The 14,865-nt window shown below is 43.5% G+C and overlaps 1 protein-coding gene across 1 annotated transcript in view; it reads right to left on the minus strand.

The window, feature by feature from the left end:
* Positions 1–14,865, minus strand: part of pdxkb (pyridoxal (pyridoxine, vitamin B6) kinase b) — a 37,123-nt gene that overhangs the window by 17,189 nt on the left and 5,069 nt on the right. The window contains exon 2 of the mRNA XM_056292202.1: positions 13,975–14,029. Within this exon, the coding sequence (XP_056148177.1) occupies positions 13,975–14,029 (55 nt within the window). The remainder of the gene's footprint in view (positions 1–13,974; positions 14,030–14,865) is intronic.

A 14,865-nucleotide genomic window follows, 5' to 3' on the forward strand; every position in this document is an offset into this window, starting at 1 on the left:
GTCTGTGGCCACCACCTGCAAATCCATTCCTTTTATAGGGGTTGTCTTGCAAATTGTCTAATTTCCACCTGGTGGAAATTAGACAATTTACCAACAGGTGAAATTGATTCACAAATCAGTGTTGCTTCCTAACTGGACAGGTTGATATCTCAAAAGTGTGATTGACTTGGAGCTACATTGCATTGCTTATGTGTTCCCTTTATTTTTTTGAGCAGTGTATATTTGACATATATGTAATGTAATATAATCCTATAGTTATTCTTTGTCACTTGTGCTGGTGTCTTTTTGTATTTATTAGCAATGGACTTTATCTTGGGGTAGAATGGAACAGAGCAGATCAGAGGTGTGATATATGGTCATTCTAATAAATTCTGTCAATCTTCTTTAGATGTAGAGGGCGCTCTCTCACTGACTGTTCTGCCATGAAAGATTCCAACGTCACAACAGTAGTTCTGCACTACTTCCCCTCCCCCCCCCCCCGGAGGGGACGCCACACACTTTGAGAAACGCTGCTCTGACATGATACTTAGTCACGCTAATGTGGCCGCTCAGTCAGTCAGTCGATGGTGTGTGAAAAGTGCCAAAAACCACCCAACTGCCCAATTGATCGACCAACCAAACATCATGTCAATCAATCGTCTTGCTGACCATAGACCAATTTGGAGTGGACATCATGATTATGTCACTGCAGTGGCGCAATGAATGAAATAAACCTTCAAACATCCTTCAACACAATAATTTGCTAAATATAAATTTATATAAGGAAGCAACACTTCAGACAAGTACATGTGCAGATCCCGACGTACAGCAAAAGTAAAGTATGGATAAATGGTGGAGACATTTATTTAGAAATGCACTGAAACAGCAGTTTTATAAATACCTTTCTAAGCCACCTTTTCATATTTTGGCTACATTACCAGTATCTCACAAAAACAGTTGCAGTTGTAATTAAAATGGCATAGACAGCTAAACTGATGTAAGGTGCCCTTTTATCTGTTTAAGAGCATTTACATGACTTGCATGTCATTATTCAGGTGTGAGAACTAACTGGGATTTAATTTCAATATAGAGGGCAAACAGGTAGTTGTCACCCCGGCCAGCCCCGGCCCCAGCCCCGGCCCCGGCCAACCTCCAAGCAATAGCCAATGAGCCGAGTTTAAAAGGCCAATATAGCCAAATATAACCATTCTCTGTCTCGTCACTTCCAAAAGCCCAGCTGAAAACTCAGGCTACAGTGTGTATAGGCTATTATTTAATTCGTTCTTTGTCGTTTAGCCTATTCACTCGATATGGCCAGTGCACAAGTTCTTCCCGAAGGCTTTTTTAGAGAGTTGTGCGAAATCTTGGATACCTTGAGCTTCCAGAGGGAATCCAATACAGGAGACCTGGATTATATTTATTGTCGCTTTGAGGAACTTCTTCATATGTTGTCAAGATTCTCGCAAAACTCCATCATACCCAATGAGCAAAATATACTGGAGAACCTGGTGGGTACGTTACAGATTTTGCAAAGTAGTCAAAGCATAGAGATCAATGGATTTGGCGCACCAGTTATTTTGACAGGAGGACAAGGACGCCCAGCTTTTGATATCTCAAAAGAGCAACTTAAGTATCTCCATGAATTTGATTTTACTGTCCCTGAAATTTCGTAATTGTTGGATGTGAGTGTGCGAATGATTACACATCAAATGAGTGACTTTGGCCTGTCCACAGGACAGCTGTACACGGACATTACAGATGCAGATTTAAGGAACACTGTCAGGCTATCTTGCCACAACTCCCAACTCTGGGTACAGGATTGTGTCTGAATTTTTATGCAGCTTTGGAATTAGGTAACGGAACTACTTATGTAAAATAAACAGGGTGTATAGCCTACTACATTGCAGCCCTTTTCTGGAAACGTTTGCGGGGTTTTTTAGACCATTTAGAAAATATTGGCCCTCTTCAGTGGCATTAGTACGCATATAGAATAAACACTTCACAGTTTGCCAGTGGTTAATGTTCTATTATGTTACCTTTCTCTTTGGGGTTTCACAATTAAGAGTAAGAGAGAACCCCAGAGCTTTGGATGCAATTGACAGTGCTATCCGTGGCCTTGAGGTGTTACTGACACCAAGAAGGCCATACTCTGTTCCTGCTCCTTTATCTCTCTGGCACATCGATGGAAATAACAAGCTTGTAAAGTACTCTGGGTTGACTAGATTTTTTTTACCCACCTGTGAACACAATTTCAATGGGCATGGCACATGAGGAAAACAGGACCATAATTCTTCATTACTGGTGACCAAAAACCAGAATTTGTACAATACTCTGATCTGCTGGCAAGCCAATAGAATGTATAATGTACTTAATATGAGAGTTACTTTTGGAATGCATTGCCAGCATATGAAGTAAATTGTGTATCTTGCAGTGTATGTGGTATAGTCTCTGGTATTGTAACATTCAGCCTCAGAAGCACCTTGTTTATACAGCTGAAGGACTCCCTCCCCCTTTTTTTCCCCCTAATTGCACCCGGCAAATTACCCTACTCTTCCAAGTCATCCTAGTCGCTACTCCATCCCCTCTGCCAATCCGGGGAGGGCTGCAGACTACCACATGCCTCCTCCGATACATGTGGAGTCGCCAGCCGCTTCTTTTCGCCTGACAGTGAGGAGTTTTGCCAGGGGAGTAGCACGTGTGAAGATCACGTTATTCCCCCCAGTTCCCCCTCCCCCCCGAACAGGCGCCCCGACCAACCAGAGGAGGCGCTAGTGCAGCGAGCAGGACACACCCACATTCGGCTTCCCACCCGCAGACACGGCCAATTGTGTCTGTAGGGATGCCCGACCAAGCCAGAGGTAACATGCGGATTCAAATCAAAGATCCCTGTGCTGGTAGGCAACGGAATAGACCACCATGCCACCCGTACACCCCAGCTGAAGGACTTTTTGTCCGGTTTTTGAAGAAACCTTTTGAATCCAGTTACTCCTGTGACCTACTACTGTGTGTATGTGTAGTGCACACCCTTGTGTTTCTGTTTTTGTACTGTAGGTCAGCACAGCTGATACTGTTGAGGCAGCCAGGTCTGAAGTGTTTGCTGCTGGTGACACTCGCAATGTCATGGTGGCTTTGAGGTCCATAAAAAATTTAGAAGACCAGGATTGGCTTGTGCGAATTGCCCTCCAGTTTTATTTGGAGGACAGGCTGGCTCAGGCTCTTACGCAGTAAGTCTGTTAATTGTGAATATTCAAAAATCTGAAAACAATAGCTGACCATCACACAGTATAATATTGCTGTGAGGAGTTTTGCCAGAAAGCACTTGAGCTGAACTTTAGGTTAGTTTGAGTCTCAAGTACAGTTGGCTAATTTTCCTTTTTGTCTTCCCTTTGGTCATAGGTTTAAGGAAGGCCAATTGACACTTGGGGTCCTAAATGAGGTGGTATGCAACTCTAAAACATTCAGCCAAGTCATAACACTGCCTCCCTCTCCACTGACCTGCACAGACCTCATGATTCTCCTCCAGCCCAATCTATCTCCTGCAACAACAGCAGGAGCTTTGAAAACCTGTGTTGCCTACTGGAGATTGGTTGATGGAAGTGGAAGGTATAGCATGTTTTTTGAATGGCTGCACCTTACAGTGTCTTTTAACCAAACAATAAGATAGAAATGACTAGGTTTAGGCTTTTTTTGTTTTGGTCTCTTTACTCTATTTTTAGAAGGACATGTGGACCATTTCACACTGGAGGACTTTCTCATTTTTGCAAGCAGGACGTCCAGAGTGCCACTTTCTGGGTTTCCTGAGCCACCCAGTTTAGAGTTTTTCTTGCCAATGGATGGTGGGAATCTACCACTAGCAAATACTTGTTCAGTAATCTTAAGGCTGCCTCTTCATTCCAAATAATTTGATTTTTTTAAGGCCATGCAGCTGGCAGTTTCCTGCTGAGAGATGTTTGGGTCGTCGTAACTTGTTTTGTTTAGCACACCATCATCAGCAGTCACTCGGGGTCAAGTATGACTGTTCTCCCTCTGGGTCCCTCTGGGACCTCAGGTGGGTGTAGAGGCCAATCCTGGAGCCACAAAATGGGAGGATCCCTACGCGTGACAGCTTTTTACGTGGGGTGGCTGATGCGCCTGCAGCAACCACACAGTCCTTGGCAGTGGGGTGGCCAGAGTCCAATGGTATGGAGAACCAAGACAATTGGGGACCACCCTTTGTTACAGCCTTCATCCACCTTCACTGTCATTGTGACCTGGAGACATCATCCATCAGTTCCTCTGGATCGTGCTTCATCTGGAACCTCTCCCCTTGACCGATCTGCCTTGGTTGACCCTACCAGAAGCCAAGCTCGGGACGGCATGGCTCTTGGGATCATTGGGATCACGCAAGCTTCTGCACCATGGCAAGGTAGCAATCCAGGAGAAGACGTTTAACACACACACACACACAAAACACAGGCCGAACAAAGGCCCATTGATGTTTTAGGATGGATGATTATTTTTCTTTTATTTAATGCAATATAATCTTTTGTGGGCAGCATGGTGGTGCAGTGGTTAGCGCAGTCACCTCACAGCAATAAGGTCCTGGGTTCAAGCCCCGGGGTAGCTCAACCTTGGGGGTCATCCTGGGTCGTCCTCTGTGTGAAGTTTACATGTTCTCCCCGTGTTTGCGTGGGTTGCCTCTGGCTGTTTCGTTTTCCTCCCACAGTCCAAAGACATGTAGGTCAGATGAACCGGCCGTACTAAATTGTCCCGAGGTGTGAATGTGTGTGTGTGTCAGCCCTGTGATGGTTTGGCGGGCTGTCCAGGGTGTCTCTCCGCCTGCCGCCCACTGACTGCTGGGATAGGCTCCAGCATCCCCGCGACCCTGAGTAAGGATAAGTGGTTTGGATAATGAATGAATGAATGAATAATCTTTTGTGTAACCTGCAATGTGTTAGACTTGCAATTCAGTGTTCTGAATTAAAAGTTCACTGAGCGAGGAGTTAAATGTCATCAGTGTGAAATTTGTTTGATATTCTAAAATTTAAAATTCCGTATTTGTGGGGGTTACAGTGGGATGTTTTTAACATGTGTAGCTGACTAATTTTAAGTTATTTTTTCATCAGGCTATGTGTATGGCAGCACTGTTATGAGAATTCTCATCATCTAGTAAGGCTGTGGGGGATTATTGCAAAGTAATGTAATGTAATGTTCTCCACATTCAATTCCTTCATGGTGATGGGCACTGGGTCTTCAGTTCTTGCTGTGCGCATCAAACATGAATGCAAGTCAGATATTTTAGGATGGTGACAAGGTTTGTAGCCTATATAATATGAACTGAAACAGTGTATGCCCACATTTTCCTCAGCTCTCCACTGTCTTCATAAGAACATCATGGTGATGCGTTTCAACTCTGATGTTGATCAGGTAATTTAGAATGGTGACAAGTTGTGCCTCTGCTTGTAATGCTAAACATGCAGTCCGAATCAAATTACACCCCTCCCTTACGCAAGGTGTTGAATTACTGGAATTATTTACGGCTCATCAGTCCGAGCCACTATTATTTCACATTTGTAGAGACAAGACAGTGTAGGGTACAAACATCGGAGTTCTTTTGAGCGCACACACTAAACGGACAGCTAGACGACCATAAGGGGCAATTCGCTGAACTTCACCAAAAGTGTATTGGATTAGAATCGTGGACTCCCTTTAAATTAAACCTAATGTATGCCTACATTCTCTTCAGCTTCGCACTGTTTTAATGAGGCCATTACTATCAATGACTCCTAAAGGTGTTTGGAAAGGCTTCCTGCACTTGAAGTGCGGCATATTTAGGCTAATCTGTTTTTCAGTTGGAGAGAAGGCGGTGTTTTTATTTAAGTTTAGCTTTATTGCTTTAACTTCAGTGAGCAAATGAAAATATTTTTCTTGACAGCTAATTACAGCTACAGCCGCTTGATATGAATTATTCGATAGCCATATATAGCTATATAACCAGCGCTACTGTGGGCGTGTGCAGCTCATTTTGTGCAAGGAGCCAGCAGGCACACTGTGTGCTCTCAAACAGAAAATGGGAACAAGCTAATGTTATAATACCACATTCCAGCATTATAGTCTATATTGTGGGTGCTATTCACCTCTTGAAAACCGCCCACGGGTGGACAACCATCATAATATTTGTACATTTGCTTTTTTAACGACCAAGGTTTTGAGTTAACACTGGTTGATAGTTGAGTGGAGGCATCCTTCTGACATCTAAAACACCATAACGTGTTCGCACATGTACCCATCATGTTCCAATGAAATAAGTGTGTTTTATTACATGTTCTGAAGTCATAGACACATGTCGGTTACATGTAGTGCATGTAAGTAGTACATGTAGGACACTTGTTAATGGCAGTGTCTGAGATTATGATGAAAGGTTGTTGATATCTGAGCTCAACAGCCAAATGTCTTTATGCAGGCTCAATAATCCAGGTAAGAAAATCAGAGAATTGTTACCTACCAACACGGGGATCACCAGTTTGAATCCCCATGTTAACTCCAGCTTGGTCGGGCATCCCTTACACACACAATTGGCCATGTCTGTGGGTGGGAAGCCGGATGTGGATATGTGTCCTGGTCGCTGCACTAGCGCCTCCTCTGGTTGGTCAGGGCACTGTTTGGGGGGGGGGACTGGGGGGAACAGCATAATCCTCTCACAAGCTACGTCACCCTGGCATAACTCCTCACTGTCAGGTGAAAAGAAGTGGCTGGTGACTCCACATGTGTCAGAGGAGGCATGTGGTAGTCTGCAGCCCTCCCCGGATCAGCAGAGGGGGTGGAGCAGCGACCAGGATGGCTCAGAAGAGTGGAATAATTGTCTGGATACAATTGGGGAGAAGAAAAAAAAGGGGGGGGAATCCCCCCCCAAAAAATCTTCTACCAACAATTAATTTATTCATACATTTTCACTCTGCCTTTGTTAAAATAATACATATTGCATGCTGACCAATAACAATTTATGTTTTTTCGAGTTTAAAATGACTTTGCGTCATCACTTTCATGGTCAGTTGCGAGCTGATGGTCGTATCCACTGGCTGCCGTGCCTGACTCATGCGGGACCCGGTGGAGGCACCCCCGGAGAAAATGTCCGGTGAGGAACTTTCCTCTCCGTGGCATGAGTGAGTATACCATGCAGTTCATCTGATGTTCCCGTTAAACAATTTCTCTATCAACTTCGATATTTTAGCAAACTGCTGTAAACTTAATTAACTACAAACCAGCAACCATAGTCATTCATTATCATCAAGTTTTTTAGTTTTAAATCAATGCAAACTCATCATATCCTCAGACAGCCAAGTAACTTATTTTAGCTAGCTAGATATGGCAGTAACAGCAGCAGCCAGCGCCATTTTGCTAGGCTTAATTTTACTGACTGCAAATTGAACAATTCTGTTAATCAAGCTAGGTTGGAGGCCAGCATGTGGCATAGGTGCATGGCAAGGTATGGAGCAAAATGCTCAGAAACTGACAGGTTTAATAACAGAACAATGTTTCGATTTTACAAAATAATACTAACGCAAGATAGTTTGTGGCAGGTTGCCTCCTGTCTTTGGTGGCCAACAGTCATGGAAAGATTTGGAAATGTGAAAAGGTGTTGGCAGCCTGTGTATATATGTAAAATATAAATCAATTCCAGGAGAATAATACAGGAGAGTGCACTTACAGAAAGTTTTTATTGTCATCATCTGTAGTTTTGGATTACAGATGACTTTGGTTAGTGTTTTAGTGTTAAGAGTAGAGGGTTGTCTCACCTTGCTATACTTTATTTGCAGTTTGTCAAATGATATCAATCAGATTTTGTAGTCTATGCACACACGAGCACCCATGGCAACCCTGAAACCAGAGGGCCCCCACATAACAAATCCCAGTTTAACCCCAGCTGATTGATAACTGGATTTGTAATGCAATGCAATGCTGTATAAAAAGGTAATATATCAGTTGTGTGAGATCAAATGCCATTATTGATGACATCACTCATATCCCTGTCTCCACTTCTGTGCCGCATTACATTAACATGTGCATTTGTGATTTAATTCACTGATGAGGTGTGTTTGTGTTTGGATTTATTGAGCAAGTAGGTTTGTGTGTAGTTTCATTGATGAGTCCGATGCTGCCCATACAGAGTTTATTGTAACCCAACAGGCTTTATGTGCCAGAGACACCACTGGAAAACAGAAAAGAGAGGACTTATTGTTTCAAGTTTCTGAAGTGCTGACTCCAATTATATAAACTTTTCCAGTGGATACATGTATAAAATTACAGGGTCACACACACACACACAAACACACACACGCTCACACACATACACCATAGTCCTTGTACGTGCCTGTCTTGTCTCAGACTTGCAGACCCTACACTGTGTCCTGACTGAATGCGCCGCGAGCAAGTGTCAGCAACAAAATCAGTTTGATTGCTTTATTTTCTATTGTAATGTCCTAACTGGCTGCGAGCAACGCAACGGTGCGCTGTTTTGAGCTGAACTTTAATCGGATGCCGTTTCAATTAACTTCCCATCACTCGCATTGAAAAGCGCGGCATCATAGATGAGGAAGTCTCCAGTCTGCTCATGAGCGCACAGCTGATAGGTACCTGGTTTGTTTACATGAAGGTTTCAGTGTTGACAGACAGCGTCTGATGCGATGAGATAGTCGGACACTCGCTTCCAGGTAGGACACGGTGTTAGTGAAGCCCCTAGGCATGGTATGTGGTCTCCCCAGGGAGGTGGAAAGGGAACACACACCCACCAGTCACATAAAGTATAAACCCACACTGAGTCTGTTTGTGGGGTTTCACGTCTGCATTCATTAGCATTTCTATCTGTGTGTGTTTCTAGTATGAACATTTTTATGTGTGTGTGTGTGTGTGTTTTAAGGGTTACATGTTTGCTGCAGGCTGATGATGTTGCAGCTCCAGGTGAGTCACAGCCAGGTCACATGGTATGGTGCTGGTTGCTAAGCAACAAGCCAACAGAAAGCCGGAGGGGCCAAGAAAGAGAGATGAGCAGTCACGGCCATTCACAACATTCTGTATGAAATTGTGTGTGTGTGTGTGTGTGTGTGTGTGTGTGTGTGTGTGTGTGTGTGTGTGTGTGTGTGTGTGTGTGTGTGTGTGTGTGTGTGTGTGTGTGTCTGTGTGTGTGTGTGAGAGAGAAAAAGGCAGTGCTACAGATAAGGGCTGGTTCTGTCGTCACCATTTGCTGCTGTCGCAATTCACACAGTCTGTGACTTCTCACTCTCCTCTGTCTTTACTGTATCTGTCTTCCAACGTTTCTCTTTCTCTCATCAGGGTCTGGCTGTCTTCTAGCATCTCTTTCTTTCTTCGCCTCTTTCTGCACAATTTCATTGCATCTCTGAATTGCTCACCTCTAAATATCTCATTGTTTTTGTCTTTCATTGTCTTGCTCTTCACATTATCAGCTCTCTCTCGCTCTCGCTCTCTTTCTCCCTCTCTCTCTCTCGCAGGCTCACATGCGGATACAGACACGTGTCCTCTTCAATTTTGCTGCATCAAATTATAGACCCGCCTCCATCAAAGGGCAAATAAAAATTATTCTCCAATCCACAGTCTGACTGTACTGTCTGTTGTGCCACGCTCTAACATGTACTAGGAAAGTGCTCATGTAGAATACTTGCTGACATGTTAGAGGGTTTGTCAGTGGGGTTAATGAGAGGCAGCCTTCCATCACATATGTCTGGTTCAAATGGGTTACCAACACCTCCAGAATGCAGTTGGATAAATGATAGCCTCCCAGAACAATCCCCTGCTACACCTGTCCTCAAATCATCCCTCTGCCTGCACACCAGCAAATCTAACTGAGTCTTGTAAGTAGACTTGACCGAAGAACAAAGCACAAAGGAGTAAGGTCTGCACACTGAGGAAGAGTTGACTGATCAAAACGTTGCCAAATAAAATTCGTTTTTGAGAGCATTTCAGAGTGCAGACCTTACTCCTTTGTTCTAGTTTTGCTATTTTTTGTCTTGCACCTTGATAATGTTTTCTGCATGTGTGCATACTTGGTTCCTCTTTTAACAGAAAACCAAGACATCAAAACAGACAACTTCCAAACTCAACATTTGTTCTACAGGATAATGCCCCCTCCTGATTCAGAAACCCTACTGTTACAATATTAAGTTCCTATCAACACAGCTGTCCCCTCTGGCGTTTTTACAGCCCGCTCAATAGTGTAAAGACCACATTCTACCAACAATCAAAATGTTTAAGAGACAGATGGCCTTTTGGCTTGAAACAATCCCCTCAACAGTTGAGAAAGCACACTATCGTCATCAGTCATGGCAAAACTGAACAAAACCGACCCTGTTAAAGTTGTACAGAGTAAGTTAACAAAAACACTTCAGCCTCAAACTTCTTCTTCTGTTTTTGGCTCCTCCCGTTAGGGGTCGCCACAGCGGATCATCCGTTTCCATCTCGTCCTGTCTGCATCTTTCTCTGTCATGCCAACCACCTGCATGTCCTCCCTCACCACATCCATAAACCTCCTCTTTGACCTTCCTCTTTTCCTGGCAGGTCCATCTTAAGCATCCTTCTCCTAATATACCCAGCATCTTTCCTTCGCACATGTCCAAATTATCTCAATCTCGCGTCTCTTGCTTTGTCTCCAAACTGTCCAACCTGAGCTGTCCCTCTAATATACTCGTTCCTAATCCTGTCCTTCTTCATCACTCGCAGTGAAAATCTTAACATCTTCAACTCTGCCATCTCCAGCTCCACCTCCTGTCTTTTCGTCAGTGCCACTGTCTCCAAACCATACAACATAACTGGTCTCACTACCATCCAGTAAACCTTTCCTTTCACTTTTGGTGGTACCTTTCTTTCAGAAATCACTCCTGACACTCTTCTCCACCCACTCCACCCTGCCTTCATTTTCTTCACCTCTCTTCTGCACGCCCGATTACTTTGAACAGTCTATTCATCCATCCATCCATCTATCCATTCATCCATCCATCCATCCATTATCCAAGCCGCTTATCCTATTTGGGGTAACGGGATGCTGGAGCCTATCCCAGCAGTCATTGGGTGACAGGCGGGGAGGCACCCTGGGCAGGCCTGGACAGACAGTTGATCCTAAGTATTTAAACTCATCCACCTTCGCCACCTCTACTGCTTGCATCCTCACCATTCTGCTGACCTCCCTCTCATTCATGCATATGTATTTCATCTTGCTCCTACTGACTTTCATTCCTCTTCTCTCCAGTGCATACCTACACCTCTCCAGGCTCTCCTAAACCTGCACCTAACTCTCACTACAGATCTCAATGTCATCAGCGAACATTATAGTCCACAGAGACTCCTGCCTGATCTTGTCCATCAACCTGTCTATCACCATTGCAAACAAGAAAGGGCTCAGAGCCAATTCTTGATGGAATCCAACCTCTACTTTGAACCCATCCATCTATCACACACCTCACCACTGTCATGCTGCCCTCATACATATCCGGCATGACTCTTATATACTTCTCTGCTACTCCCAACTTCCTCATACAATACCACACTTCCTCTTTCTCTAAATCCAAAAAGACACAATGTAACTCCTTCTGACCTTCTCTATACTTCTCCATCAACACTCTCAAAGCAAACCACATCTGTAGTGCTCTTTCATCGCATGAAACCATACTGCTGCTCACTAATCATCATCTCTCCTCTTAACCTAGCTTCCACTACTCTTTGACATATCTTCATGCTGTGGCTGATCAACCTCATACCTCTGTATTTACTGCAGTTCTGCACATCACCCTTGTTCTTGAAAATCGGTACCAGTATGCTTCTTCTCCACTCCTCAGGCATCCTCTCACTTTCCAAGATTGTGTTAAACAATCTAGTTAAAAACCCCACTGCCATCTCTCCTAAACATCTCCATGCCTCCACAGGTATGTCAGAGCAGGATAAGCAATTTGGAAAATGGATGGATGGATGTTTTTCACCCTTCATCATCTTCATAGCTGGCCTCACTTTATCCTTGATAATCCACCGCACTTCCTTATTCACTATCCCCACAACATCTAACCTGCTCTCTCTCATTTTTTTCCTTCATCAGCCCCTCAAAGTACTCATTCCACCTTCTCAACACACTCTTCTCGCTTGTCAGCACATTTCCAACTCTATCCTTCATCCCCCTATTCTGCTGTACATCCTTCCCAGCTTGCACAATCTGTCTAGCCAATCGGTTCAAGCCCTTTTCTCCTTCCTTAGTGTCCAACCTCTCATATAACTCACCATACGCCTTTTCCTTTGCCTTCGACACCTCTTTCTTCACTTTAGACCACATGTCTTTGTACTCCTGTCTACTTTCTTCACCTCTCTGGCTATCCCACTTCTTCTTTGCTAACCTCTTCCTCCGTATACTTTCCTGTACTTCCTCATTCCACCACCAAGTCTTCTTGTCTTCCTTCCTCTGTCCAGATGACACACCAAGTACCTTCCTAGCTGTCTCCCTCACTATTTATGCAGTAGTTTGCCCAGCTATCTGGCAACTCTTCACTACCACCCAGTGCCTGTCTTAGCTCCTCCCGGGACTCAACACAACAGTCTTCCTTCTTCAACTTTCACCATTTGATCCTTGGCTCTGCCTCCACTCTCTTCCTCTTGCTCTTCAAAGTCATCCTACAGACCACCATCCGATGCTGCCTAGCTATGTTCTCCCGTCACCACCTTGCAGTCTCCAATATCTTTCAGACTGCACCTCCTGCATAAGATATAGTCCACCTGTGTGCACTTTCCTCCACTCTTATACATCACCCTGTGTTCCTCCCTCTTCATAAAATACATGTTCACCACATCCATTTCCATCTTTTTCGCAAAATCCACCACAATCTGTCAATATGCAGACCATAAATCAGATTTCCATACTGCATCAGTCGAGGCTCAGGTTACCAACAACCACCACCGGTACTGTTGGCCAGCAGGGTGCCAGTGGAAACTATGCTACTTCAGACTCAATCTAAACCCAGCAAATAACTAGACAACCAAGGCATGATGTGGTCAAAGTCATCCACTGCACATCAATGGACAGTTAAAAAATGAACAATACGACTAAAACAATGTTTTGGGTTTTTCTTTAATGATATTGCTTTATCTCACATATAACAGAATGTTTCGAACTCAATTTTTGGTATTTGTGAAACAAAACAAGAATATTTATTTTTGCACACTTTGCACAAAAATGCTTTGTACAAAGTAATGTATCCTGAAATGATTATCATAATGATCCAAAGGGACAAGGTTTTTGTCGTCAAGCCTAACCATCCCCTTTCACCATTTAACCAACTAACTAGATCTTTTTGCAATAGGATGGGACTTCTGAACAGTAGTTGGTTACCTGTAAAAATTGGCTGACAAAAAGGCAAACCCAGGGATTCCAGCCATTGAATACGTATTTAGCCAGTGGTTTGTGGTTAAACTGTCCAACCTTGTATTGTCATAAGGAAGTAAAAATCATATTACTTCAGATGTGGTAAGTACAGTTCCCATAACAAAAAAACAAAACAAAAAAAACTAACTTCAACTAAGTGTAGGTCTACAACCTACAGGTCTACAATAAATTCCTGACGTCAAGTTCACCCATGAATGGAAGAAGAGCGATCCATATGGAGTCTGTCCCCTTAAAATGACCTCAATACAAGCCCGATGTCCACTCATGAGTCACCGTCCTCCCTAAAACCTGACTCAGCTTGAGACCCACTGGCTCGGGTCCCAACCTCAACATGGCAGCTGTCACCATGACAACAGTGTCACACCTCGAATTGACACCAGGGGGGCGCCGACTGAGTCACAAAGACACAGCCTGAGCGCGCCTGCACACTCACAAATGCATGCGTGCACTCTCATCCCAAAGAAACAAACACTGGCCAAGTAGGCGGTCAAATTCATACAGATGTGCAAGCACAAAGAAAAAACAAAACACAAAATGCATGACATACACACTCAGATGCAATGGAATGATTACATACACCTTACCCGTATGGTTGGAGAACTGGACAGAGTTGATGGAGTCTACCTCAAATCCTAACACCTGGAGATAGAGTGGAGAGAAAGACAGAGAGAGAGAGAGAGCGAGAGCGAGAGAGAGCATATTTGTTGAATACATGCAAACACACACACACACACACACACACACACACCCATGCTCACATACTCAAACAGATTTAAGCAAATCAAATCTACAGATTTAATTTCCAGCTCTTTTGACTGTTTTGAAGTAGATTTATGACAAAAAGGGAATTACAGAGCAGTTGGAATCAAAGCCACATTAGAAAAACCGGATTGTGGCAATACATTTCCTGTTGTTCATGTAGTGTGCCAAATTTATATTTATGTAAATGTGGGTTTATATGCAAGTGATGTGGCGGACCCAAAGAAAACTGTAATTTATGCCAGAGCTTCCTGAGCTCTTTTCATACACATCAGTGGTGATATGGTGTTTACAGGATATAACTTTAAGGTCGAGCATTGGAAAACCTCAAGGAGCAAAAGCATTATGCACTCTTCAAACTAATTGCAATAAGCAATCCAAATGCTTACCTTTTGCCTTATTAAACAAACACTGATTGATACTCTTACATCTAGGTAGCCCCTCTGACTAAGAAAGGGTGTGATTCAATTTAAGGATTTTATTATTTAAAATTGTGGCAAAAGGCATCGCGCATTCAAAATGTCTCAAATACATTCATTTGTTGTGTCCTGTTTATTGATAGCTAGCACTGCCCTGCAACTTTGGCAGTCCTTGCAAGTTATCTGTTAAATTGCATATTCAGGAGTTAAGAGTTTATGCTCCCCAAATCTCTCTATATATTTAACTAGTTCTCATTTTCAATACACTGGACATTATATGAATTCCTCCCTTGTAGC

Source organism: Lampris incognitus, chromosome 13 (genome assembly GCF_029633865.1).
Source record: "Lampris incognitus isolate fLamInc1 chromosome 13, fLamInc1.hap2, whole genome shotgun sequence".
NCBI lineage: Eukaryota > Metazoa > Chordata > Actinopteri > Lampriformes > Lampridae > Lampris > Lampris incognitus.